General features: G+C 45.9%; 1 protein-coding gene and 1 pseudogene across 1 annotated transcript; both read left to right on the top strand.

The window, feature by feature from the left end:
* Positions 1-1,475: 1,475 nt before the first annotated feature.
* SLAMF7 (SLAM family member 7) lies at positions 1,476-15,610 on the top strand. The gene is made up of 7 exons (XM_049634681.1): positions 1,476-1,670; positions 10,733-11,065; positions 12,334-12,606; positions 12,821-12,937; positions 13,874-13,977; positions 14,707-14,769; positions 15,525-15,610. The coding sequence occupies exons 1-7, from the start codon at positions 1,619-1,621 to the stop codon at positions 15,594-15,596; spliced, it is 1,014 nt and encodes a 337-aa protein (XP_049490638.1). The 5' UTR covers positions 1,476-1,618; the 3' UTR covers positions 15,597-15,610.
* A 10-nt stretch (positions 15,611-15,620) lies between these two features.
* LOC125925595 (60S ribosomal protein L23a-like) lies at positions 15,621-17,059 on the top strand (annotated as a pseudogene).
* Positions 17,060-23,564: the final 6,505 nt, after the last annotated feature.

Here is a 23,564-nt window from a genome sequence, read left to right as displayed (position 1 = left end):
CTTTCTCTTTCAGAAATAAATAAATACTAAAAAAAAAAAAAAAAAATGAACTGAAATTTAAAAAATATTTCAAGTGACCCACAGAATGACTAAGAAAGTAAAACAGAAGAACGGCAATGGCAACAAAGAAGAAGAAGCAAAGAAATAATAAAATAGTAGACTTGGGCTCTAGGAAAACAATGATCATATTATGTAAATAAATGGAACAGAATAGATAACCCAAAATACACCCATGCAAGTATGGCCACGTGATTTTTCCATAAATTGCAAAATCATTTAAATATAGAAAGGATTATCTTTTCGACAAATGGTGCTGGAATAATTGAACATCTTCAGGCAGAGAAAATACACCTCAGTCTAAACTTCACACCTTATACAAAAATCAACTCAAGATGGATCCGAGATTTAAATACTAAATATTAAAACCCCAATAAGATACTACTGCACATCTCTTAAAACAGCTAAAATAAAATATAGTAACAATAGCAAATGCTGATGAAGATAGAGAAGACTCAAAGCTGTCCCAAAGCACCAGTGGGAATGTAAAATGTTACAACTCTAGAAAATGGTCGGTCAGTTTCTTAAGAAATTAAACAGACATTTACCATCTGACTCAGCAATCATACTCCTGGGCTTCTATCCAAGAGAAACTTTTTTTTTCTGCTTTTTGAAGATCTGTGATTACTACTGAGACACATTTATGATTGTCATGCATCCAGCTCTTGGTTTTAGCCCAGGTCATGAGCTCACGGTTTGTGGGATCGAGCCCCATGTTGGGCTCTGCCCTGGCAGTGAGGAGCCTGCTTGGGATTCTTTGTCTCCCTCTTTCTCTGCCCTTCCCCCACTCTCTCTCTCTCTCTCTCTCTCTCTCTCCCTCTCAAAATAAATGAACAAACTTAAAAAAAAATTTTTAATGAAGTATCTATTTCAGTCGCTTATGCATTGGGTCGTCTGCCTAATTCTTATTGATATGTAAGACTTCTTTATGGATTATGGATATAAGACTCTTGTGGAATTAAAGTATTAAAAATACCTTTTCAGACTATATGGCTTGCCTTTTTGCCTCTCATAATGGTTTCTTTTAATTAAAATAACTTTTTAATTTTGCTGTAATATTGTCCAAGCCTTCACTTTCTCGTCTAGAAAATAAGAATTATGGTGGTATCTCACAGGAATTAAAAAAAAAATGCATATGCTCCTGGGATTTAGCAAAGCCCAATAAATATTGTTATTATTCCCTGTGCCACCCTTTGTTCCTCCTTCTGACCTTCTCTTTGCTTCCATTTCCTCTGTTCTGAATATCTGAGAGATGATGTAATATAGCAGAAAAGACTGGCTATGTGGCCTTAATCAATTCCTAGCCTCTGTGAGCCTAGTTTCTTCTCTGTAAAATGGGGTCTGCATCACCTTTGGGACTCAGTTCACTCCTGACACCTTTCATTGACCACCTACAACTAAAGTGAAACAAGCATGAAAAAAAAAAAAAAACAACTAGAGACAGCTCATGGTCACATGTCACTTTCACGGTCCCTCCTATAAAAACGTCAGCTAAAGGAGAGGTGTGTGCACTGTGCAAAGGAGGCGGAATCATTTGAGTGACTGACATCCAGACAACAACATGCTTGCTTTCCCAGCATGCTTCATCCTTGTCCTTCTCTGCCAGCATCCGGGTGAGTCCAGACCGTCCTGTTCTCCTGACTGCCTTCCCCATCCTGTACACCTCTAGGCTTTGGAGTCCACTCTGGGACTCTGGCCAACTCAGGAAGTTCTGCTCCCTCATCTCATATTATTTTCTGCATCTCGTGACCTCTAAATCAGAGGACACGAAGAAACGAGAGGAGAAAGAATGGCTCTGGGGACCGTCGCCCCTTCTGACTGTCCCAGGGAAGGAAGGGCTGAAGGAAGGGTGCTGGAAATCAGAAAGACCTGTGTTCTGCCATGAATTAAATAAAAGATGTTATCTTCCCCGAGCCTCAGCCTTCCTTCCCTTGGAGGGCAACTTTAAAATCAAAATGAGAGCGTACTGGTGAATGTTTCCTTATTTATAAGTATATATTTTTTCAATATTTAGAAGTACATATTTAAAAATAGGTTTTAAATATACTTAGAAAGATATTTTCAGTGACTGTGCATAACAGGGAGGTTAGTGGCAGGAAAGATTTGAATTTTCTCTCTTAACCAGGCCAATTCAACCGGTGTCCACTCAGAAGAGCGGCTCCTCCTGTAGGCACTTTATGTTTACTAACACGAAGGACTGAGGCTGTTGCTTCTCCGGTCCCAAGAGTTCTACTCTCTGAAGATGTTACTAACCTCAGAGCTCTCAGAAAGGACCTGGAGCCCCATCAGTTAGGAATATCTCTCCAGTCACCCAACTTGCAGGGCACCCCCATGAGGTCTCCCTCTGGGGACTTGGCACAGGTGGTCCGTTTGTGGGCGCCCCACGACTTCCTGCGGTGACCTGCCCCAGACCACACAGTCGGTCGCTGCTCCCAATCCTTCCCGGCCTCACTGAACGTTCAGCATCAGCAGACCCTCGCCTTCCCCGAGTTCATTAGAATTTTGCATGCTTTTAGGAAGCTCCTGGCTCGAAGCAGGTGGTCCTACCGTGGGCTTTCGCTTTACAAACGGCTCCCTGAATAGAAACAGTAATCAGAAGTGGAACTTGAAAAATGTGAAGTGGGGGAGGAAACAGCAGGGCTTTTCAAACCCCCAGGTGCTTACCTGGAACGCGAGCTGTGGGCAGCACTGGGTGCTACACCCCCCGTGGTTGAAGGGAGTCCACGATTGTCCTAGGGCCTCTAGTGGGCAGGGCAGAGGAAGCAGTGCCAGCCCTGGACAAGGACCCCCGGGTTTGACCTCGTCGTATTGTCGTGAGTAAGGTCCTCGGCCTCTGTACGCGAGCGCATAGCCTAACTTGCAGAATTATTGTGATGTTTTAAATGAGATACCAGGTACCAAACAAGTACAGTACTAATCGCATGTATTACGCTCCTGCTGCACGTCCAAGGCGTTTGTCACACCGTGTCCTCGTGAGCCTGTGAGATAGACGTCATCACCCTCCGTTCTTAGATGGGCAAACTCAGGCTGGAGAGGTCAGGTATCTTGGGCGAGGTGGTACAGCCGTTAAAAAGTAGGGCAGGGACTGGGTTTCCAAAGCTAGTTAGTGTTCTTTTCATCACACCCAGTTGCCTGACAATGCGCTGGACCCCGGAGAAGCCCTCAGTAATTGCGGATTTGAGCTGAATCTTCCCCAGGAGAGCTGTTGAGATTCCTTACCTCTCCAGCTACCCGAGGCCAAGGTAGGGACTGAAGATGCCCAAGAAGAGAGCAGGTCACTCCAGGTTCAGGATGTGGATGTACCAACAGGAACCACCCTGGCCACGTTCAGAGGGGCCAAGAAACAGCTCTTGCGGACTCAGGATTCTCATCTGGAAAATGGGCTCAATGGTCCGCTTCTCCCTCACAGATTTTGGGAGGACTAAGTGATACAGCGGGGCTGAGGAGACAATGTTTTCAAAAGTTTTTTGATGTTTCTCTATTTTTGAGAAAGAGAGTGAGAGAGAGAGACAGGGCGTGAGCGGGGGAGGGGCAGAGAGCGAGGGAGACCCAGAATCCGAAGCGGGCTCCGGGCTCCGAGCTGTTGGCACAGAGCCCGACGCGGGGCTCGAACCCGCAAACCGCGAGCGAGATCGTGACCTGAGCCGAAGTCAGACGCTTAACCGAGTGAGCCACCCAGGCGCCCCGAGGAGACAATTTAAAGAAGGAAAACAACCCTCGGTGGTTCAGTCAGGTAAGCATCCGACTCTTGATTTCAGCTCAGGTCAGGGTCTCACCGTCATGAGATCAAGCCCCACGTCAGGCTCCGCGCTGGGCGTGGAGCCCGCTTAAGATTCTCTCTCTCTCCCTCTGCCCCTCCACCACCCCTCTCCAAAAAAAAAAAAAAAAAAAAAAAAAAAAAAAAGAAAGGAAAACAGAAAACGTGGGTGAGCAGGTATTGAGGAGATGTTGAAAAAGACCAGAAGAGCCAAGAGGGAGTGGGGGTGTAGATGACCGAGGGGCAACCTCTGTCTCACGTACCTAAGACATGGTGCTGATTTAAAATCCTCTTTCTGTGGTACATGAGGTAAGGGGAAGTTGGGTAAAGAACAGTAGTTTCCAAAATTGGTGTTTTTCTTTCTTAAGCAACAGTCTGCTTTTATGAAACACAACCTTATGCAGAATCAAACATGTAAATTCCTGCACGGCGTGGAAGCCTCCCTGTCGCAAGAAGAGTTCCCCAGCCTCCTTCCCATCGCCCCTCCCCATCTCTCACCCCCTGGCCCTTCTCTCAGCTCTCCAGAAACACCCTGAGGCGCTGCCACCGGCCTCAGGGGTGGCGGGGGCATAGCTTGGGAAGCCCTGCCTTGGGAGTCCTGGCTCCACTGATTGAGCACACGTCACCGTGACCCTTGGAGGGAGCATCAGTCTCCTCATCTGTGAGGTGGGATAGGACTTCATAGTCGCTAAGGTCTCTCCCGGCTCTGAGATGCTCTGGCTTCCATGAAGAGGATGCCATGAGATGCTGGTACATTCTAATGGACCGCTAATGGACCGTTAACCAACTGAGCCACCCAGCTCCCCCCTTCTCCACTCATCTCTTAAGTCTTGTGGGGGGAAACAGGTTATGGTGGAGGAAGTGATAACCCAGAGGAAAGGTACGTGACAAAGGGGAGGAGCTGTTGTCCCTTCCTGTTGTGAACAGTGTCTTAGGGCTGATGCTCCTGCTGTCAAAACATCTGAATCTTGGCCGGGACAGAAGGCAGAGGGCCTCCTGCTCCAGCTCCCCCCCCCCCCACCCCACCTCCAAAGGCAGGTTGGCAGGGGACGTTTGCTGCGGGAGTTCTTACCATGCGGGGTGATTGGGCATAACCATTCTGCCGTGAATTAGCCGGTGAATGGTCAAAAGCATTAGGCTCCAGACCATCTTCTGAGAAGTTCATCCTGCTGAGAAGCCAACCAAAGAAGTTTGGGGAAATCTGTTTCTCGCTTCTAGCCATCCTTAGGGAAATGAGAAGTAAAAATGAGAAGCGTTCTCAAGGCCTGTCTCCTAGACACGGCTTCCCTCCCCACCCCCCGTTGGCAGATGGCTCTGAACTTCTCAAAATGCTTTCAAATCCATGTCGCCCCTTCATCCAGCCCAAATTCTGGCAAATAAAGGTTATTTTTCTCCATGAGAGTTGAAAACACTGAAACTCAAAGTGCTCAGTGGCAAGGCAGCCGTGTGAAGAGCTTAGGCCTCTGAGACAGAAGGACCCGCTAGCTTCTCGTCCCACATCCACCACTTCTCGGATCGGGGCCGTGGGGAAATCACTCAGCATCTTGGAGCCCCAGTGTCCTCATCAGTAAGGTGAAGTTTTAGTAACCTCTATCTCATGGAGTTACTTTCAGAAATAAAAAAGCCTAATGCCCATTAAACCAGTTTAGGAGCTAAAGAGTGATACCGAGTGTTTGTTGCTTATCACAGAGGAACCAGAATGAACCCGGGTCTCCTGGCTCCCCGTTAGGCCAGAGCACTACCCCTTTCACACTGTTCCATACGGCCTGGCCATCCCCATCCCTCCCTGGGTGTGACCCGGGACCTCACCACCAGGTGACCAGTTATTGGCCAACAAATGGTACGTTCACCCACCACCCAGGGGAATAACTCCTTCTGGGGACTTTAAAGTAGAAAATCAAGTGTGGTAAATTTCAGGGGGTGGACGTGAGAAAAAAGTGGAGGCTTGCTCGGGGAAGGGCTTTATGGGTCTTGAATAATACTTGGACGGGCAGAGAGACGGATAAAGCACAAAAAAAATGTGGGGTACAAAGTAAACTGGGAGTCGGGTGAGGGAGGCTGGCTGCTTGTCCGGCGGTAGTCAGTGACGTCATGTCTTCTCACGGCATCATAGGGTCATCCTGCCCTTGAGCAAAAGCCCTGGACCTTTTTGAGGAGTCAGCCCAGGTCACGTGATACTGTTGAGCTCATTACCATGCCAGAGGAAGGCTACCCCTTGAGCTAGGCGCCTGTCAGTCTTACCCAACCCATGCAGCTGCTGCAAAATGAGGAAAGGGTAAAGTGGATGCGGAGGAGGCGAGTTAGGACAGTCACTGCGCCGGTCCTCCAGGTGGGAGGGTAGATGAGTCTCTTGAGGCCCAATCCTCCTGGGCCTTTTTGGTGGGTGTTCGTATCCACTCAATCTCTGGAGTTCACTTTCCCTACTGTAGGTTCCCCAAGTGCCTGCTACATCCCGTTTTATAACCCATACAGGTAGTTAATTAACGACTATCTCCTGACCCCATGAGGAGGAGTTGCTCCCTAGTTATATCCTCAGCTCCTAGACACAAATATGGAACTCCTGGCACAAATGTGGAACAAAATAAATCCTTGCTAGGGGAAGGAGTGACTGAAAGAGGAAACCATGACCTACCTAGGCATGGTAAAATTCGATAGGATCAGGGCAGGTGGAAAAGCCAACCACAGAACGCGAAGCTCCGGTTCAGTCTTGGCATACTGAGAAGAGAAGTCTCTTGTTTCTGGATCCCTTTTCCCCCCCACCAACTCTGAAAAACCGAGTTGTGAAACTCTGGGAAGGTCTTTCCACAGAGGAGGAAATAAAACTGGTTAGGACGCACCCACCCGGCCCCCTAGCCTCTCAACTCACATTTGGGGAATGGCATGGAACCACTTTCTTCTTTCATGACCTGTCTTTTCATCCTGAAGATACAATTAAGGTAGAACGATAGACTCCCTCTAGGCTCCTGTGGGCAATTTGCACCATGAGGTCTTCCAATTTCATACTGACAAGGAGCAATGAATTTTTTTATGTATATTGCCACACGAAATTTGCATCTCTTGACATTCAGCCTGAAAAAAATAGAACCACATGTGTGAACAAGTGAGAAGAATAATCGTGCATGGCCTAAATGGGTGCACACAGCCACTAAAGCCACATCCTTGCATTTTGCCACCTCCCCAGCTTACGCATCTCCCCCCAGACCTCACGCGAAAATGATATTAGTCAAAGGTGCCCTAAATCCAGGACTGCACCTATTTAGGGCCAGGGGATACCCGACCTTCATTTGGCTGCAGAATATTCACCTTATTGTTGAAGTAAAAGGACACAAACATTAGTTGATCAGTCAAAAATTGAAAACGAAATGGACTTTGTCTGTTGCATGTACTGGGACTGTTTAGACACCCGTTGAGATGGTTAAGCCACTGGAAACCATCCTACTTCAGTATTAGAGATGCAGGGGAGAAGCTTTTTGAAAAATCAGATTATTTAACATAATGATTTAATAAAGGCTTGATGGATCTAAAATATATATGCACTGACTGATAAATTATGGGGACAAGGGGCCAGAAATGTTTCGAACAGGAATCAGCCCCCCAAAAGGCATTTACCCAGGGGAAGAAGCCATAAATTTACCCCCCCCCCAAAAAAAAAAGGTTGGTCAAGATCCCAAAACTGTGATCGAGGGACTAGGGGGACTAGGTGAACATTTAGTGGCATCAGATTCCCTTACTCTGGGGCACCGGCAGCTCAGCTCGGGCTTGAGGGAAGTTCACCGAAGGACATGAAGGGGAAACCAGGATCTGTGAGGCCCAAAGTCTTCAGGGTTGACATCTGAGCCCTCCTGGGAGCTGATGAAGGGGAGAGGGCTAGAGCTGGCACAAATGCCCCAGGGCCTTCAGACTAAACCAATGGGGGGACATTGGGTTAAATCCTCAACAAATCATCACCTACTAGCTTTGTGCCTTTGGACAAGTTACTTAGGTTTTTTTTTTGAATCTCGGTTTTCTCATCCAATCATGAGCTGACAACCTTTGCTGTAAAGCGTCAGATAGTCAATATTTTAGCCTTTGCAGAGGATATAATCTCTATTGTAACTTCTCAAGTCAGCCTTGGTAATGGAAAAGCAGCAAGAGACACTATGTAAGCACAAGAACATGGCTGTGTTCAATTTGAACTTTCTTTACCAAAACAGGCAGCGGGCCACATTTGGCCCATGGATTATAGGTTGCTGATCCCTGTGCAAAGGGATCAAAATTCCAAGTTTTCAGAATCGTTTTACGTATTAGGCATAATCTTTACAACAAGGGTTGGGCACGGATTCAACCTTAATACATAGCAACTATATTGGGAACTCTGTCAGAGTAGTTGGGTTGTAACAGAGACTATGGAAAAAATAGTGCAGCCATTTTCGATATCTGGAGAGGCCAGTACAGGAATTTGTATTTTACTAGAAGAGGGATAAGTTACAGCGGTGCCACAGGGGTAGAAGATATTATGGTAACACTCAATGCTAAAATAACAATAATAATAATCCAATGAAAAATGAGCAGAGAACCTGAAGAGGCATTTTTCCAAAGAAGACGTAGGGATGACCAACCAACACATGAAAAGATGCTCAACATCACTAATTATCAGGGAAGTGCAAATCTACCGCCCTGAGGTATCACCTCCCACCTATCAGAATGGCTAGGATCCAAAAGACAAGAAATAACAAGTGTTGGTGAGGATGTGGAGAAAAGGCGATCCTAGCACATTGTTGGTGGGAATGTCGATGGTGCACCCACTGTGGAAAACAGTATGGCGTTTTCTCAAAAAATTAAAAACAGAAATATCATATGACCCAGTAATTCCACCACTGGGTATTTAGCCAAAGAAAATGAAGACACGAATTCGCAAAGATACATACACCCCCCCCCCTTTGTTTATTGCAGCATTATTTATAATAGCCAAGATGTGGCAGCAAACCCAAGTGACTATGAATAGACGAATGGATAAAGAGGATGTGATGTATATACATGATGGAATATTACTAAGCCATGAAAAGGAATGAGATCTTGCCATTTGCAATCACATGGATGGACCCAGGGGGGTTATGCTAAGTGATAGAGGTCAGACAGAGACAGACAAACGTCATATGATTTCACTGATATGTGGAACCAAAAACCAAAACAATTGAAACAGACTCATAAATACAGAAAACAAACTGGTGGTTGCCAGAGAGGTTGAGGGGTGGAGTGAAATAGGTGAAGAAGATTAAGAGGTACAAACTTTGAACTATAAGATAAATAAGTCACAGGGAGGAAAAGTACAGGACAGGGATTAGAGTCAATAATATTGTAATAACTTAGTCTGGTGGCAGGTGGTGACTATGCTTATCATAGGGAACGCTGCGTCACGTATAGAATTGTTGGCTTACTGTGTTGCACACCTAAAACTAATATGAAACTCTACTTTGATTTAAAAAATATGGCAACATATAGAAATAGAACCCGGATGCTTGGTCAATCATACAGAGCCACTGAGGCACAGTGCCCGGGACCTACGATAGTTTTAATTTCAGAATCAGAAGAAAAGCAAGTATAATGATAACAATTAATATATAATAATGAATCCAGCTGGCATTACAATTCATCGTTATGCCAATGCGGTCATAAAATATAATTTTTATGGTCGAAGGACCAACTACGGCAGAAGTGCAAGCAGCCTACAAAAGTCATAATGGGGACCAGCAGTTACCTCATTATAATACAATGGTCAGGAACCTATAGTTTGGCTGCTCTGTTGGATTTGAAAGAGATTTTCTTGGGGCATCTGGCTGGCTCAGTAGGTAGAGCATGCAACCCTTGATCTCGGGGTTATGAGTTCCAGCCCCACACTGGGCAGAGAGATGACTTAAAAAGGTTTTCTTCGGTTTTTTTTTTTTTTTCCTTTTTGTGCTTTCCATGATGGAACTAATAAAAATTCTCTTAGAAATTTCAGCGTGATGCATTACGGTAAGAGGCAGAAGGGAAGAAAACTGGGTTTTGTGCTTTTACGGAGAACACCTTTAAGAAGCTTTGGGTTCTGGTTTTGGTTCACCACTATTCGTGATCCTTGAGTAAGTTCTCTCAGCCTCTGGCATTTAGTTCTCTCATCTGTAAACAGTGACCTATAAGACCTCGACCCTGTGGGTACTGATGTGGGCTTTCCCTCTTACAGACTGTAATTTCAACAAGTCATTTAACCTCATTGTGGCTCAAGTTCCATATATATATATATATATATATATATATATATGAATCCTTCCTCTAAGCATTGTTTTAAGAGTTAAATAAGCCTCACTACCAGTCCTAATTGTTGGACGTAAGGATCACGGGTGCCCCTGGACATACTGCAGAGCATCCAGTAACTCACCCCTTGCCTTTCCACTCAACGAAGGACACTGAAATTCAGGTCAATGAGAACCTCACTCAGGGATGATCTTGAATGCACCTTAATCTACCCTAAAACAGAAGACCAAGTTTCCCAGATATTGTTATCATTAGGAACTTAGAGCTCCCTCCCCAGTGTCTGGTCTGTGCTTCTGCATCCAAATCAGTTCTCCCAAGGGAGTCTGGGGGACGGGGACAGTAAGCTCCCCACTTGTCCCCTAACGGGAACTTGTCAAGGATGGAGCTGGGCCTTATGACCTACCTCAGAGTGTGGTCTTTCCAGACTGAGGTCTCTGGGAAGGGATGGGTTCGCCTGCAGTCACTGCTTTCAGGCAAGGCGCTCTGACCTCAGTGCCTTCGTGTGAGTGAGGTTTCAAAGAGTTTCCCAGAGGTTGGTTGGGTTGGCTCCACAGGGTTTCTCAGGACCTTCCCAGGACCCAAAGCAGGCGAATAATTGGTGACAAGGGCAGGGACATGGGTTTATTTTACGGTTCTCTGTCTCTGCAGGGCCAGCAACCTCTGGAGCCCCGAAGGAGCTGGTTGGTAACCTTGGTGGGTCTGTGACTTTCCCTCTGAAGCTCCCAGGAATTCAGATAGACACTATCGTCTGGACGTTCAACACAACCCCTCTCGTCACCATAGAGCCAAAAATGCCAGACAGACAAGCCAACATCATAGTGACCCACAGTCATAACAAGGAAAGGGTGAAGTTTTTACAAGGAAACTACTCCCTGAAGCTCAGCAAACTGAGTAAGAATGACTCTGGTGACTACCGCATGGTGATATACAGCTCTTCCCTCAAAGACTCCTTCAGCCAGGAGTATAGGCTGCGTGTCTATGGTGAGCAGAATCAGTTCCCAAAGTGGATGACTGTTTTCATAAAGTGGTAAACTCTGATATTGGAGCTGTTCCAGCAGAGGTTGGATGAACTCTTAGCAAGAATGTGGAAGAGGGAACTCTTGCATGGATGAAGTGAATGTAGTTGACCCCTAAGTTTCCTTCCTGTTCAGAGACTGTGAGAGGCAATGCAGTATAGACAATGGATGATGTGGGACACAGCGACCACACAAGCCAAATGCTGGCTGCTCTGCCTACTAACTGCATAGCCTTCGCCAGGTTACCTAAGCTCTGTGAAACTTCGTTTCCGTATCTGTGATGAGGAAGAAAGTGATCCCTATCTTAGAAAGACTTTTGTGTATAAACATCAATTACACCTTCTCCCCTACCAACGCCAACCAATTGAGAAACGGACACAAGAATCAGGAGGAAGATAAAAATATCAGTTCTTTTTTCGGACGAAGCTAGATAGGAGAAATATTTTCCCCCAACTCTAGATCACTCAGGGAAGATGAACTTACAAAACAATGACTCAACCAGCTGTAAGAATAGTTGTCTCACTCACTGAGCTACAGTACAAGGGATGCCAGGAGATGGGCCTCCAGGTTTGCCCTTAAGATGTAGGCTATGGACCTTGAGCCAGGTGGCCCTCCATATGGACATAATTGAGGGGATCAGGGAGACACGCATTATGTGGCCAGACTAGCTGGGGGAGGGGGAAAAGGTCAAACCACATCTAAACAGAAATCGTAACAGCGCAAAGTAGACAGATGTAGTAGAGAAATGTAGAGGGTGGATGTCAGGCTCTCACCATCTCATCAATGAGCAAATTGCTCATTCTCTAGGGGAGAACAGTGAGCAGAAGGGGGGGGGGGGACCAGAGGTATTATTCCCACACTATTCTCTCCCGGAGAGTAAAGCGAAAGTCGCTTCAAGGAAGCCTGAGGACAGAAGAATGGGGAGCCTCTGGAAAAGATAAAATTAGCTCACATCCACAATGCATCTAGCACAAGGCTGGCCGTATAGCTGTGTGTTGAAAATGGCAGCTGCTTTCTTGTTGTATTATTATTATTTCTACTGCTATCGGTGCTTTTAGGTAGCTGTGGGAAAGCAGACCTAGGTAGCTCCTTCCCAGACAAGAATAAGAATTCTTCCCTGAACTGCTGCTCCCTCTCTGCTCTATAGCACCGCAGAGATTCAGTCCGAGATCTACAAGAATAATTCAGAAAAGGCATAGTTTCCACCTTTGGTGGTCTGTTTCTCTTTTGCAGAACACCTATCAAAGCCTAAAGTTACCATGGGTCTGCAGAACAATGAGAATGGCACCTGTCTCACCAATCTGACATGCTTCATGGACCAGGGAGGAGAGGATGTGACCTACAGCTGGGAGTCCCTGGGGCAGGCAGCCAATGAGTCCCATAATGGCTCCATCCTCCCCATATCCTGGAGGCTGGGAGAAAGGGACACGATCTTCATCTGTGTGGTCAGGAACCCCATCAGCAGCAACTCTTCAAACCCCATCTTTGCCTGGAAGCTCTGTGAAGGTGACTCTCTCTCCTCTCTCTCTCCAGGGGCCTCTGGTCTCAGGACCTATACCTTCTTCAGTCCCTGGTCCCCTTGGGAACAGCCCGTGAAGACTGGAGACCCCCGGGAACTTCCCAGACTGGGAGGGAGGTGGCACTTGCCTCAAAAGTTGGGTCATTTTCCCTATCTGACTCTTCTCCCTTCCCTGTGCCTCCACCTATTCTGTCTTTAAAGGTGCGGCTGCTGACTCAGAATCGTTCATGATCTTGGCTTCCCTGGGGGTGCTGTTGCTGATCATTGCCTTTGCACTGATGCCGTTTCTGTTGATTATGCAGAGAGAAAAAAGAAAAGGTAGAGCATACACTCTTTTTGCCTTCAGCCTCACCCGTGCGTGTGCCCCCTCGTTTATTCAACAAGCATACGTTGAGCTGTGTGCCAGGCTCAATACTAGGCACCAAGGATACAGAAATGAAGAAGCCATACTCTGTGTCCTCAAGGAGAACACAATCAACCTTCACTCCTTAGTTCTGGAGTAAGAGAGTGCCGGAGTCCTTAACTCCTCCCCTAAGACCAAACTCCTCCCAGTTCCCTCCCCAGTGCCACCCCTACCCTTCCCCCAAAGGGACTTGCTGGCTCTCCGGATGACACAAACCCCACACTGCTGACTCTGCTCCCCCGACCCGGGGAGGTGACAGCCTCCAACTCTGAGGTCCCATAGAGCAGCACACTCTAATCAGCGCTTCCAATCCCCATCCTTGTCACAGGCCCCAAACCCGTTGTGGCCCTCGTCACCGGACCAACTCCAGAGACCTCTCTTTACTCTGTACCCCAGTCTAGATGCATTCCTCCTGGAGAAGTCTGCCTCTGCCTCTTTCCATGCCATATCCCAGGCTCTGCATCCCTAAACCCTGCTGATTTGTTTCCTCAGGCTCCCACTGATACTGTTCGTGTGGGGTGTTGGGGAGGGACCTAAGCACCGGTGGTGTATAAATTGCAAATGTCAAAATCTTTCTTCCCTCTTGAAAGAGCTCTGAAAGCATTTCTGACTTGCTCTGCTTCCCCTTTTGGCTGACTTGGCCCAAAAATTGGGAAGTGAAGTGCTGAGAGTAACCAGTTCATCGTGGGATCTCCCTGAGTGTAGCACTGAGAGTCCCATGTCCTGAAACACCCTTCAGTTGTAGGGACTCAGCATGGCAGTAACCTTAAGTGGGTCTTCCAGGGGGTGAGCTGGTGGGGGTGGTGAGTGGAAGGAGGTTTGGCCCTGATTCTCTCCCGCCTCACTTTCAGAGTCCATTGAAGAGAGGAAGGGAATGGACACTCATCAGGAAATTCCTAACTACCACCCCCCGTCCGGAGAGACCCCAGTTTACGACACAATCACTTGCGTTGATGTGAGTCCTTTTTCTATCTTTCCTGGAGCCTGATCTTATTCTCTAAGGCCCTTCTTGCTTTAGTTGAAATTTCTGCATGGACTTGGGTAACATGGGTATGAGGATGTATAGTCCTTGAAACCCCATGTGTCTCCCCAAGTCCTTATGAATTCTGTCTTGTGCAGGATTTGGTGGCCTCTGTTTCTGACCCAGCCAGTAATGCTCACCATGTGATCCATGGAATCCTCCCGTCCCTCCACAGTTCACAAGGGCCACTCAACTGGCCCAATTTCTCTTTCAAAGGACGGCAGGTAGAAAAGCGTGACTCTGGCCTGATGTTTAAGTTATAATGTAGTTCTGTTGTTTTGACCCATCAGTGATCCTCACATATTTGCTCCAAGGACCCTTCAGGCTAATGGAAAAATTTACTTGCAACTTTAACAATATTATTCCCCATCATACGTCCATCACCTTAGGCTGCTCATAGCTCACAGGACTTCTATATCTTACACATTTTTAAACTTATTTAAATACAGCACAGTTTAAAAATCAGGCAATGCCTTCTTGAAAAGAAGTTATTAATAATTATAATAACACTCACCAACAAGAGCTTCTCCTTTCCCCATTCCTGGTCCAGAACCTCTCTTCCTTCTTGCCCCTTCTCCCATCTCTGCTTTCCCTTCTCTAGACTCTGGGTGTCTCTTTGGCCTTGTCCAGCTGACCCTATGATTTCTTCTTTTTTTTTAATAGAAAACTATTCCAGAGGAAAATCCAGAAAAAACACTTTATTTCTCAGTGCAAATACCTCAAAAGGTAAGAAACTTTAGAGCTGAGATTCACCTTACTTGTCTCATCCTTTTTCCTGGTTCAAGCTTAGCGAAAAATGTCTTGGGCCCCAAAGATCTTGTATTCTCTGGTATTAAACGTTTCCCCGGTATGTTCCCATTCTCTTTGCTGAGGGTTACCCAAGAATAAACAGAATAAATGAGAACTATGTGTTAGGAGTTGAATGGGGTAATATGGAACAAATAGAAAGGGAGAGAAGAAGTTCTAGGGAAAATCAGCAGGATCCTGAAGATTTGGGTTGAGAAAAGTCCAAGGCTTGGGTCATGCCTCAGAGGGCTGGGGAGGCAATGCCAGCTTGCTGCTGAGCCACCAGTAAGCCGGAGGTGGGAGAAATTTCTGCTGCTTTTCTTTGGTCTAGCTATGTTGCATCGTGTCTGCACCCTCTCCCTAGTCAGACTACTAACGTGCTAAGCTTTAAAGCTTAATCCTTCACAGATCACGCTTCAAAGAAGTAGTGATACTGTCTTGTCTCTCCTCCCAACCAGATCAGAAAAGATGAGATTGGGCAAAGCACTTTGCTTAGTTAGCACTTTACTTAGGAAAGCAATAGGATTATTGGAAGTAAAGTGCAGTTCATCAAGCATTCAACAAGATAAATGTGGTTGGAACTTAAGTAATAATTGGGTGACCCTGGCTAGGAAGAGTGTCTGGGATGGTGGGGTCTTCTGGTGGGATCCAGAGCCCTCCCACCTCTACCTCTGATCTTTATATCTGCCTAACAGATGGAGGAGCCCCACTCTACACCCATATCCCCAGACACACCAACGTTATTTACCTATGAGATCGTCAACTAAACAGCAGTGCATTGCTTCTGCCTCATGAAGATGGCGAAGAAGGAAGCCCCTGCCCCTCCCAAAGCCAAAGCCAGAGCAAAGGCTTTGAAGGCCAAGAAAGCAGTGCTGAAAGGTGTCCACAGTCATAAAAAAAAGAAGATCTGCACGTCACCTACATTCCGGCGGCCCAAAACACCGCGTCTCCAAAGGCAGCCCAAATATCCTGGGAAGAGCAGCCTCAGGAGAAACAAGCTTGACCACTGTGCCATCATCAAGCTCCCCCTGACTACCGAGTCAGCCGTGAAGAAGAAAATGGAAGACACAACACACTTGTTTCATTGTGGGTGTCAAGGCCAACAAGCACCAGATCAGACAGGCCGTGAAGAAGCTCTACGATACTGGCGTGGCCAAGGTCAACACTCTGATCAGGCCTGATGGAGAAAAGGAAACATATGTTCGACTGGCTCCCGACTATGATGTTTTGGATGTTGCCAACAAAATTGGGATCATCTAAACTGAGTCCAGCTGGCTAAATCTAAATATAAAATTTTTCACCATAAAAAAAAAAAAAGAAAATGGTAAAAAAAAAAAAAAATCACTGAATTGACCAGAAATATCAAGGAAGAATGAATTACTGACTTCCTTCCAGAGCGACTATCTTCAGATTTGAGGTCCTTCAGATGAGTTCCTAATTCCATCCACTCCTGAGAAATGTCCTCAAACCATGAATGGGTAACCATCTCTTCCTGGAAATGTGATGGTGAGTTTATCAGCCAACCCCAAGCAAGGGGCTTAGAAGTGTCTCCACAAAATGTACATGCAGCGTCCATCATAAGAATGACAGCTCCCATTCTAGGGCTTGGAGGTCAGGAGTAGACCTAGAGTCTGGCAGCCAAAAGGGCAAGAATATAGGAATGGCAGACATTTCCAGAAGAAGCAGACGTAGTAGCCAGAAATGGATTCACTAACCAACGCATTAACCGTATTCCTGGCACTGTGCTGAGCCTACGCTGATTTTGGTCAGGTGTGATCTCTGCCCTTATGGAATTGGTTCCTCATGAATGACTTCTGTGGGCGTTAGGAGCAGGTCTCACCACAAGTTCCCAATAACCGGAGAGCCAAGTGTGGATCCACAGGACCTGGAGGTCAGAGTACACAAGGACAGAGAAGCCAGTTTGGCCGGATGGAAATTCTAAAGTATGTCTGGACTGAAGACAAGGACTGCTGCCTCAGCTCTATTTACACTCCGTGCTGTAGGTGAGAAGGTCGTGCCTTAGGGCTGTACAAAAGCCCATCTCAATGGAGACACTGAACCTGAAGACACATTTCGAATCTATTATAAAAGACGCGGAACTAGAGGTGATCATGTATAAATATTTAAAGTTGCGTAATTCATTCAACTAATATTTATTGAGAATCCCCGCCGGGTCAGTCTGGCAAATAAAATGTATGGAATCCCCGCCCCTCGTAGAGTTTCCCTTTTTAATGAAATGAAAAACTTGGGGAGGAGGATAGTTATTTTTGATATATTTATGGACGCATCTTGAAGGAAAATGGTGGGAAGGGATCTGATGCTCCAGGTCTGAGGGGGCCTGAACTGCCAAATCACAAAACGAAAACAGTTGTTTAATGTCTTTTATTCAAAAGAAAGCAACCCACGGATTGGGGGAGCACAGTGACTCACAAGCAGTGGAAACTCTTCTCAAGGGACTTGGGAAAAGACCAAATTTTATAAAGCATTTGAAGAGGCAACATGGAAACAGGGCATAATTGGCTAGGAGGGTAGGGACTTCCTGAGTAAGGTGAACATCCCAACAACAGGTGAGTTTTCTATGATGCCCCTCTCCCACCCCCCTCCACATCCCACAATCTCTTGCAAGGAGCCAGTTGCTTTCATGTAAAGTGAAGTTTTATCCTATGGGTCCTCACATGACTCCTACAGGACAAGCTGGCCTAGGTATTTGTGTCCACTCTACAAATGTTGAAATTGAGGCAAAGAGGAACTGCCGTACACAACCAAAGCTAGAAAAAAAAGCAGTGCCCCCTCCACCACCCATCATCCACCAGAGGATGAGGAAGATGGGGACTCAAAGCTAGAGAGGGGTGGGGGCGCCTGGGTGGCTCAGTTAGTTAAGCATACGACTTCGGCTTAGGTCATGATCTCATGGTTCATAGGTTCAAACCCTGCGTCAGACTCTGTGTTGACAACTCAGAGCCTGGAGCCTGCTTCAGATTCTATATCTCCCTCTCTGTCCCTCCCTTGCTCGCACTCTGTGTGTGTGTGTGTGTGTGTGTGTGTGTGTGTATCTCACAAGAAATAGATATTTAAAAAAAAAGGCTAGAGAGGAGTGGATCCCCCTCTTCCCAAGTGTAGCATGAGGGAAACGGCATAGCTTTGGAGACAAGCAGTCTGGAGTCAAAAGCCCTTACTAGCAGAGTGACCTTTGCCAAAGACCATTTTCTCATTTCGTGTTTCTATTTTCTTATTTCTAAAGCCATTATAGGGCTTGCAGTGTGGGATTATATGAAACCAGTATTAAGTGCGTGGTATGGAGTACAAGATTCATATATGGCTGATGATGCTTGGGAAGGGAATAATACAGGGGAAAAAAATGGTTAACTTCCTACATATCAACTTGGATAAGATACAGAAGCATTAAAATAGAGGATCAGCCCTTAAAAGGGAGGTGTCTGGTGTAGGGGAGGAGAAACTTTCACTTCTTCCTTTCTAGGTTCTTTGGCTGGTATAACAATTAGATTGACAAGTCATATTAACAGGTGAAAAAAAATTGGTTTCATATGTTCGGGGGCCACATAAAAATATGAGACCCAGCCAGTCAGGTAATTGAGGCTTTAATACTATCCTGAGCTAAGGAAAGGGGTAGGGGTCTAGGATTTCAAAGGGGAGAAAGGTGATTCACAGGAGGATGAGAAGAGCAAATGTTTTGTACACAATGTTTGCCCTGCCATGTAGAGAAGTCTCTTGGATGAAAACATTACCTCTGGTCGTGGCTCTCTCTCTGGTACAGACCCCCTTCCTAAATTCTGCTAGAATTAGAATTTGGAGAGGCAAAAAGCTTTTCCTGAGCCTGCTGGGTCTTGATTGATGACAGTTCCAAATAATCCACATGCCAAAGTGGCACATTTTGAGGTGGTATATTCTGCTTCCCTGCACTGGAGTTAAAAAATAATTAACAAAAAGTAGGTAATACAAACAAACTTTATTAAACACTTCATGAAGTGGGCAGTCTCCGATCAGGGAACCGCACAATGGAGTAGAAGGCAGGAAGCCTTTATAGGATAAAGAATAAAGAACAGGGGCGCCTGGGTGGCACAGTCGGTTAAGCGTCCGACTTCAGCTCAGGTCACGATCTCGCGGTCCGTGAGTTCGAGCCCCGCATCAGGCTCTGGGCTGATGGCTCGGAGCCTGGAGCCTGTTTCCGATTCTGTGTCTCCCTCTCTCTCTGACCCTCCCCCATTCATGCTCTGTCTCTCTCTGTCCCAAAAATAAATAAAAAACGTTGAAAAAAAATAAAAAAATAAAAAAAAAGAATAAAGAACAAGGAAGAGAAAAATAGAAAAGACCTGATTGACTAGAGCCACATAGCCAGCCTTGTTTGGAGCGAGAAGGTCCCAAGCTGGCTTGGCATTTGGAGGTTGGTTGACTGGAAATGCCACCGAGTTTCTGATCAAGTGGAACATTTGCAGGGACACAAGAGGTATTCAAGTTTTGATTTGCTTCTGTGGTGCCTTGAACAGAAGTGGCCCATCTTGAACCTAGAAGTGTATTTCAACACTGGTTTACATCAAAGGGGGCAGGAAGAGATGGGGGAAATGGGAATTTATTTTCCCCCAAGTGTTGAAAGAACTTGGAAACAATGCTTCCCGGGGCACCTGTGTGGCTCAGTTGGTTAGGCGCTGGACTCTTCGTTTTGGCCCAGGTCATGATCTCACGATTCATGAATTCATGTACCCATGGCAGGCTCGCTGCTGACAGTACAGAGCCTGCTTGGGATTCTCTCTCCCCTCTCTATCTGCCTCTCCCCTACTCAAGCATGCACACACACTCTCTCCCTCCCTCCCTCAAAATAAACTTAAAAAAAAAAAAAAGCTTCCTGGCAAAGAATGGGATTGAGAATCATCTTGTCTCAAAAAGACACCGTGAGATTTACATACAAAGATTATGCATTATTTTCCCATTTATTATAGTGAAATTCTGGAAACCACCGAAGAGTCTACCCACAAGGAAAGGTGAAGTGAACAGGGACATTAGGAATTACGGGCTATAAAACTAGAAAATGTTATGACTTTGACTTTGAAGGGTCGTTGAATGTGCCACCTCAAAGTATGCTTCTTGAGCATAAGGATTATTTTGAGCTGATTATTTTTAAGAAAGCGCAGACAGAGAAGATCTTTTGTCCTTTTTGTAAGGGACAATTACATCTATAAAAGAAAGCTCCATTTGTACAGGTGTCTCCCTCCTGTACCAGAAAGAGAAGGATGGCTCTGAATTACAAAAGAATCTTATCAACAGAGGAGGCACCAACTGAAATCTACAGGACAACCATACTCTTTATTATACTTTTCCTGCTAATTTCCCGTAAAGGGCTTCTCCCTCAAAACATCTTTCTGTTGCCTTTAATTGAAGATGATATTTAATGATGGTGGCTTAGGCCATTTGGGGGAGTTTTATTCAGTATCCTGGGTATTTCCCCTGTATATACGTTATTAAACTTCTGTTTGTTTTTCTCTTGTTAATCTTTTGGTACGAGAGGTGGAGGGTCTCGGCCACAGAACCCAGAAATGGATAGAGATTATTTTCCCTCCCCTACAACATCACAAGTGAAAAAAAGTAGAAAGTAAAATTTAATGTGAGGTATGATTACAACTATGTTTTAAAAATACCGCTGCAAGGAAAAGCTTAGAAGAAAAGACATCAAAATATTAACGCTGGTTGGAGGTGGGTGGGGCGGGGCAAGTGATATCTTAGGTGGCTTAGTTTTCTTCTGCTTATCTTCATTTTCCAAGTGTTCTTTAAGGAGAAATCATGTCTTACATAATGGAGTGGAAGAAGTTTTAAATAAATGTTCAGTGAGAATAAAGAGGTGTAACCCACTGTGAGGAGTTGAGGGGAAAGTCTGAGACCCCTACCTTGGGGGCGGGGTGCCGTGGAGGAGGATGGAAAGTGCCTCCTCCAGATAAGAATGAGGTGAGAAGAAGAGACAAGCCCCTAGGACAGTGATGATCAGAGGAAAAGATTACTCTGCCTCAGAGAAGGTGGTTTGAGGGTGGAGTAGCTTTAGAGCAGGCGAAGCTTGGGAGGGGAGAGTAATGACTGCCAGGCTTCAGAATGCATCCGTGCCCACCCCCTCTCCTTTAAGCCGGTTCAAACGGTGAAATAATTAGACTTAGCCCCCCTTTTTAAACAGTGGCAAAATGAGCCCAGGAATACCAATAGATCTGGAGTCTGGACCCTCAGTAAGACCTTTACCAAACCCACGTACAGAAAAAGGCTTGGCCTCATGAGCTCAACTAGCAGGTAAAGGAAACCGCCTGCTTGTTAGGACAGAAAGCCATCTTTCACATCAAGAGTCATCAAAGGCAGCAAGCACCCAAAGCAGTGTGGTTTGGGGTTTCTGAGCTGCTGATACTGGATTCTCAAATGTAGAAAGTCTGGTTGGGGAGAGAAAAAGGTGTCAGGCAGGTATTCACTTACCCAGGCATGCATGCATTTATTACTGACTCATTCAGCGGGACTTAATGAGCATCACTAAGTACCAGGTACTGTGCTGAACACAGAAAACAGAGCAGGGACCAAACAGAGGTCTCTGTCCTCAGGGCGCTTAATTCTAATGAGAGAGGCTATGATATTGAGAGAGAATAATAAATATAAATTTGGTCTGCCTCCCAGTTTCCTTCCACACAGCTCCTCAAACCCTCGGAATCTTCAAAGAGATAAGTGTCTTTTTGTAAGCTAATGAGGTGACTGGTGGCTGAAGGTTCCCAGATAGCCTCAGGGTGTAGGCTGGTTGCCAGAGGAACCAACAAAATGATTAGAGGGTTGGAGCTTCAACCCCATTTCCCCTAAATTCCCCACCTCCTATCCCAACATCCAGGGATGGGAGAGGGGCTGGAGATAAGGTTTTGTCACCAATGTCCAACGATTAATCGATCATGCCCACCGAATGACACCTCCATACAAAGACTGTGTTTCCTCAGTTCTGTGAAGCATTCTAGCAAATTATTGACTCCTAGGAGAGGGTTGTGGGAACCCTTAGACCACCGTGGGCTGGTCAGAAGTATGGCACGCCCAAACTTGCCACTGGCCTCTGAAGTAGCCGGTCTCTTGGGACTGAGCCCTTGACTTGTCAGGTCTGACGCTGATAGTATCAAAAGTTTTTTGAACTGTAGGACTCCTAGCTGGTGTTGGAGAATCGGTTGGTGTGGGTGAAAGAGCCACGCAAAATTTAGTGCCAGATGTGTTCGCTTTGAGCAGAAAAGAACAGAGAAGGCTTCCTTTAGCTGGTGCGGTAGAGAGGGAAAAGAGTTTCCTTTTTAGAGGCCAAGAGTCAAATTATTCTTCAAATACCACTGCAGAGGCAATGACTTGTATGAAAGAAAGATGCATGGTGCAGTGGTAACCTGTACCAGGGGTGCTGCCAGGATCCAGGAAGCTTTCTCCCACACGGCAATGATCGAGCTGAGATCTGCCGGGAGTAAGAGCTACTTACAGGAAAGCAGAGCCAGGGCAGAGGGCGGAGCCTGTGCCATGACCCTTCGACATGGTGAGAGGACATGAAAGAAAGTCAGTGTATCTGGACCAAAGGAGTGGTGCTTCTAGAACTTCAGCGGAAGAAACCGATTATAGGGTGTCAAGGCTAGCCGCCGACAAACTACTTAGAAGGTGTTGGGAAGGAAAAATTCCCTCTGCCCTTCGAGGTCCTTCCAGCTGGACTAAGAATCAGACTGACAGGAGGCAGATTAACAGGAGAAAATCTAACTTAATTTGGTACATACAGAGAATCCATATGTGCATGGAACATTCCAAAGACAGGCAAAATGAGGTATCTATGCCATCTGGAAATAAGGAGAAGGGGATAGGAGTCTGGGACTTCAAAGGGAAGGAAGTCACTTCACAGAAAAATGAAAAAGAGTAAATTTTGGGTAAACAGATGTCTGCTGGCCCATACAGAAACAATGGGACACAGAGAAGAATTCTCACAGACTTTGCTAACCAAGTTCCTCCCTGTGTGCCACCCCTAGGTCATATTATGCTGTATCCCTCTATGCTAATGGTTCTCTTCCTGGAACAGGTCCTCTGTCTAAATCCTTTGGTAAGGGAGAGTCGGCTGAGCCTGAGTCCCACTTTGGGTGAGCTCGAGCCCTGCTTCGGGGGGAACCCTACTTCTCTCTCTCTCTCTCTTTCTCTGCCCCTTGCTCACTTGTGCCCTCTCTCTCTCAAAAAAAAAAAAAAAAAATTCTTTGGTGGGGGAGGGGGGAGTTCAAAGTTTCTTCCCCAGTCTTTTGGGCCTATGTTTTCAACTCAGCATAATCTCAATGCTCAAGTGGCTGCCTGAGGACGGCCTGACCTTGGCCCCTATGAAGGATATTTCAGGATAAGGATTCCATTTCCTTCCTTCTTTCAAAAGCAGAAAGAAAACACACACGGTTACACACACAATGGTATAGGTCCCAGATTTTTACGACACCTGACAGTCTTTGAACTTAAGACAAAATGTTCTCAACTCTCATCCGTTGGTTATTCATTCATTCAAAAAACACTGAAATATCTGCCACAAGCCAAGCACTCTGTTGCCCTCTGAGTTTGCAGTTGTGAGTTAAACAGATACAGCTCTTGTCCTCATGGGGCTGAGCGTCTTGCGGGGGAGAAGAGACGGTAAACAAAAAGACCAACAAATAAGTATTTATTTACGGATTGTGATAATTTGACCAAACTGAGCTGAGTACAACGATTATGAATAAGAGGAA

Source organism: Panthera uncia, chromosome F1 (genome assembly GCF_023721935.1).
Source record: "Panthera uncia isolate 11264 chromosome F1, Puncia_PCG_1.0, whole genome shotgun sequence".
In the NCBI taxonomy this organism is placed as follows: domain Eukaryota; kingdom Metazoa; phylum Chordata; class Mammalia; order Carnivora; family Felidae; genus Panthera; species Panthera uncia.
Note: the sequence above shows the minus strand (reverse complement) of the source record. Positions and strands in the feature narration are given on the sequence as shown.

Excerpts from the sequence above, each read along its gene's own strand:
- SLAMF7 (XM_049634681.1), top strand. The coding sequence starts at position 1,619 with ATGCTTGCTTTCCCAGCATGCTTCATCCTTGTCCTTCTCTGCCAGCAT. Across the intron at positions 12,938-13,873 it reads GCAGAGAGAAAAAAGAAAAG|AGTCCATTGAAGAGAGGAAG; the intron begins GTAGAGCATACA and ends CCTCACTTTCAG. Across the intron at positions 14,770-15,524 it reads CAGTGCAAATACCTCAAAAG|ATGGAGGAGCCCCACTCTAC; the intron begins GTAAGAAACTTT and ends TCTGCCTAACAG.